The sequence below is a fragment of the Agrilus planipennis genome, unplaced genomic scaffold (genome assembly GCF_000699045.2).
Source record: "Agrilus planipennis isolate EAB-ADULT unplaced genomic scaffold, Apla_2.0 scaffold148, whole genome shotgun sequence".
NCBI classification, from domain to species: Eukaryota; Metazoa; Arthropoda; class Insecta; order Coleoptera; family Buprestidae; genus Agrilus; species Agrilus planipennis.
Window position 1 is genome coordinate 434,246 of NW_020438929.1, and position 4,846 is coordinate 439,091.

The following is a 4,846-nucleotide window of genomic DNA, read 5'->3' on the forward strand; positions in this document are numbered from 1 at the left end:
TTTATTATACGAAAACTGTCTCACATTTCCACAAAAAACCTCCTCGATCAATTTTTTGCCAACAAAGACCAAAAATTTTATGAGCGTGGAATTATGCTACTACTAGAAAGATGGCAAAAGGTGTTGGACCAGATCGGTCAATATATTTAATAAAGTATTTGTTTATTATACTAAAACTGTCTTTCATTTCCACAAAACGAAATGACTTTCCGAACAACCCTGTATATACAAAGAGAACAGATAAATTTTGAAACATGTTGAATTGTTGTAAATTAAAAGATACATTTGTTTATGAAATATCTAAAATTTTGAATGAAACTGAACTAAATCCAAATTTTGGTGACTCACCTTTGTAAGAATTGCGGAAAACATTGGTAATTTATTGATTTCGACCAAGTTAAGCCAAGTGATATCGAGAATCCAACGAAAAGGTTTTGGTGCTACCGCATTGAGGTCGAGAGAGGCCCCTCCTTTGATGAAGGCCATAAATTCCTCGTGTGTAATACAGCCTTTGTGCAAGTCTATTTTCATCGCCATCATCAGTGTAAAAAGGATTTTATGCCTTTCGTACAAGCTCCTTTGGGTAAAGGCCCACACCTTAAAGTTTTTGTATTAACTAGACGAAGCGTTTTTTCTACTAATCCTTATTTAAAACAGGACAAAGAACCGAAAAGGAATAAACAAAAGAAGGCGACTCCAAAAAAGAAATAAGAAAAGGATAAAGTTCATGTGGAAGAACGAACCTCTCTGTTGAGATATTGAAGAATATAATTAATCCTTTCTTCGGAATCGCCACTTTTAGTAGACTTAGTAATAGAGTTGTTAAATATGATAAGAAATTGTTTGAGAGAGTTCTGATACATCACATTTACATTACTCATTTCTACGATCAGGAAGTACAAGATAGAACCTCTAGCTGCTACCGGTCGGAATTCTTCTCTGGCAATGTTGATTTTCTTCTCCGTTTGAGCAGAAATAATCAGTTTTTGATTAACTTCTTCGGAAGTAGCTTTTGTTACTTCTAGAACACTAATTAATTCGTCATCATCCACCAGAGCTCCTTTGGTAGAATTCAAACGAACTAGTAAATTGTTTTCCAGTTCTTTCATTCTGTATTGGTTTTGGACCACGGATTCAAACAAAGTTATTCGTTCAGATTCTAATTCCGATTTTTCCATTGAAATTACTCTGCCAAGCAGCTGGTCTTCCAATCCTAGTTTATAAAATTAATTTGCATTCGAATTACTTTATTAATTAAATTAATTAGATATTACATAAATGTTAGAAATGAGAAGGTATTAGAAAGAGTAGGTGAATGAGGCGCACTTCAGAAGTTAATAAGGAAAAAGAGAAATGAGTTAATAGAACACTTCTGAGACATCATGAGATGGTTAGAGGCTTACTAGAAGCAGAAACTGAGGTAGAGAAAGACTTACATTACAGTAGATTATTGTGAGTAGATAGTTATAGAGATGGAACCTTCTGGGACATGAATTGAAGACCTATTAGAAGCAGAAATAGGAGTAAAGAAATGCAGAGGAAGACCAAGATGAGATTATTGTTCGCAAATATTTAGAAATGTGAAAGCTCTGAGTATGTGTCCAATAATCTGCTAATAGATGACTCCGTGATGATTAAAACTAAAACTTGTTTATGTAAAAGAATGAAAATTGGTTTACTATAGTCAAAAACGTCTGGAACAAATAAGAGAAATGAGATAATAGAACACTTCTGAGACATAATGAAATAGTTAGAAGTTTACTAGAAGCAGGAACTGGGGTAAAGAAATACCTACTGTGGAGTAGACTATTGTGGATACATAATTATAAAGATGGAACTTTTTGGGACATGATGGGCTCATTCGAGACATATTAGGAGCAGAAACTGGAGTAAATAAAGACAGAGGAAGACCAAGATGAGACAATTGTTCGTAAATATGTATTTAGAAATGTGAAAGCTCTGACTGCGTGTTCAATAATCTATAAACAAATGACTCCGTGATGATTAAAACTGAAACTTGTTAATGTAAAAAAATGAAAATTGGTTGACTATAGTCAAAAACGTCTGAAACAAATAAGAGAAATGAGATAATAGAACACTTCTGAGACATAATGAGATAGTTAGAAGTTTACTAGAAGCAGGAACTGGGGTAAATAAATACCTACTTTGGAGTAGATTATTGTGGATAGATAATTATAGAGATGGAACTTTTTGGGACATGATGGGCTCATTCGAGACATATTAGGAGCAGAAACTGGAGTAAATAAAGACAGAGGAAGACCAAGATGCGACAATTGTTCGTAAATATGTATTTAGAAATGTGAAAGCTCTGAGTGCGTGTTCAATGATCTGCGAACAGATGACTCCATGATGATGAAAACTAAAAACTGTTTAAAAAAATGAAAATGGCTTTATCATATATGGTCAAAAATGTCTGGAAAAAAGTAATGTAGGTTTGGTATTTGGATTTGCGATGATGGCGAGTAATGTGAAAACTTGATGTTTTATAAATCCTAAAGTATTTTAGTCTACCTTGCATGGTCACAGTGAAATCTATAATGGACGTTTTTGCGCTTATTTCCGGAGAATAAGCAGGATTAGGTAATTTCGTTGTAATGTAGAGCATAAAACCAGGCAGGACGTCGCACTCTTTGTCTCCGACAATTACTTTCTCAATTGACCCGGATTTAATAAAGTTCTTTTCCAATACGTTATCTAACACCGGATCTAATTCAATGTCAATGTCTTCAATGAGAAGAGGTTTACCTAAAAATGATTTGTTCGTTTTATTCGCTGCTTCTCTTTATATTTTAATTAATTTATTTGTGTTTTAAGGTAGATATTTGGCTATAATTAATTTTAATTTTATAAAATAAAATAATTCGAAGTGGTCTGTATTCTGTCGAAACTGCCAGACGCGGATCGCGATTTCGATCCTTTTGGATCTCATCAGCGCGTCGCAGACAGCTCCGACAGAACACAGATCAACCTTTATCTACTGTCTTAACAGCGCGTTTTAGAAGATACCACAAATGGCGTGGTGAGCGCCATCTGTAGTACGATGCTACATTTTAGGATTACGTATGCTCCAACAAGGTCCACTTGAGTGGATATCTACTTGCTGAAACGAATACCGGCGTAGTTAACCTCAACGTGAATGGCACGTTACCATAATGGAATAAAATAAAATAATTCGAAGTGGTCTGTATTCTGTCGAAACTGCCAGACGCGGATCGCGATTTCGGTCTTTTTGGATCTCATGAGAGCGTCGCATGCAGCTCCGACAGAACACAGACCAACTAATCTTATGTTTGAAAGTGCTAAATTTTTAAAAATTTAAGGATAAAAATTCAAGTGCGGACCATAATATGCTTTATAAATTAAATGATTTTATCATTATATCCATATCTATTCATAAAGGAGTTTGTTCTCTACATATAAAATACCTAATGATAAACAATCTTCCAAATGTGTCCTGAAATACTTGTGATTCAACGATGTTATCTGCAATCTGGTGGCTTCTTTGTTTTTGATCCACATTTTTCCTTGATTTTGTGGATCTATCAAGAGTGGATATGATCTGGATTTGGTAACAATTAAAGCATTCTGAACTGACAGTTCGTCCTTAGGCAGTCCTTGAAGGGTCCATTCAGAAACAGTTGCACTGTCTACTAACATATCTGCGATGTTTAACATAGCGGTGTGAGGTATTTCGTGGTTTTGTAGTAAATCGAGCCAAGCATTTACTAAATTCGCTCGGTATTCTTGATTGTATGGACCAGCATACGAAAGGAATCCTGTGGCCAAAAGGACATCGCCCACCAGACGACCTAGAGAAGAATTTTGCAAAATGTTTATGTTCCACTAAAGAAACTGGAATGCCATACCCAGTTGTTCTTTGAAGTCTTTGCTTTGTTGAGTCCATCTTATCTTTTCACCTGCTAAGCCATTGATCAAAGCTGTTGCGGTGTTCATCTTTTTTAAACATGCATTAGCGTCATCTGTTAAGCGTCTTTTTTCTAAAACTGCTGATTCGTATTGTTCTTTGACTTCTTTAAGAGACAGCTCTCTTTCTTCGAGTTCTCTTTCAGCAGCTGCTAAATCTTCCATAGCCACCTAAATTGTATTTGTATAAAACTTGATATACTTATACTCAATCGACAATAAATAATGAAACAAAAATCGAAATAATGAGTTACCTAACTGATTTTTTATGTATTTAATTCTTTAAAAATATTTGTACCTATACTGTTTTCCTGTTTATTGTCAATCCTAAGTAATACTAATTTGTTTCATTTTTCCACTAGTTTGAAAATTCATTCTTAATTTTCATTCACTATAAGTTACCTCAAATTAATGAAGAAAAACTTGTTGCTGTTGTCACATCTTCGCCGGGAATCGAACCCGAAACCTTTGGCTTAAAGCACTACTATTCTTACCACTAATGGTAGGAGAAGCGACAACAGTAACACCAACGAATCGAACTTTTCAGACTACAGTTAGGGTTGCCACCTTTTCAGGCTTTACATAAAGTATTTGTCGACTAAAAGGTTAAAAAAAAGTACTCAGCATAAAAATAAAGTATTTTATTTTTTGTTTTTAAAAACATATTTTTTATTACACCTAGCAGCCAGTAACAAATTGCTGTCGCTCTTAAATACATTAATAGCCTCTAAACTTGAAAAAAAAAAAGATTTAAGTAAACTAAAAATTCATTTTTAATTGGTTTTAATGAAGCTTTATTCCTGTCGTCCCGTCACTTGGCGTTCATAACTGAGAATATTCTTTCTGTAAATGCTGAAGTGGCCGGAACGGACAGCAAAAGTGACACTACTTTGAACAGATT

The 4,846-nt window shown here is 34.4% G+C and overlaps 1 protein-coding gene across 1 annotated transcript in view; it reads right to left on the minus strand.

The window, feature by feature from the left end:
* LOC108736619 (dynein heavy chain 5, axonemal) overlaps positions 1–4,846 on the minus strand; it is a 61,284-nt gene that overhangs the window by 4,481 nt on the left and 51,957 nt on the right. The window contains exons 44-48 of the mRNA XM_025974162.1: positions 3,888–4,116; positions 3,447–3,830; positions 2,533–2,766; positions 744–1,213; positions 349–597 (exon numbers count right to left, since the gene is read on the minus strand). Of these exons, the coding sequence (XP_025829947.1) occupies positions 349–597; positions 744–1,213; positions 2,533–2,766; positions 3,447–3,830; positions 3,888–4,116 (1,566 nt within the window). The remainder of the gene's footprint in view (positions 1–348; positions 598–743; positions 1,214–2,532; positions 2,767–3,446; positions 3,831–3,887; positions 4,117–4,846) is intronic.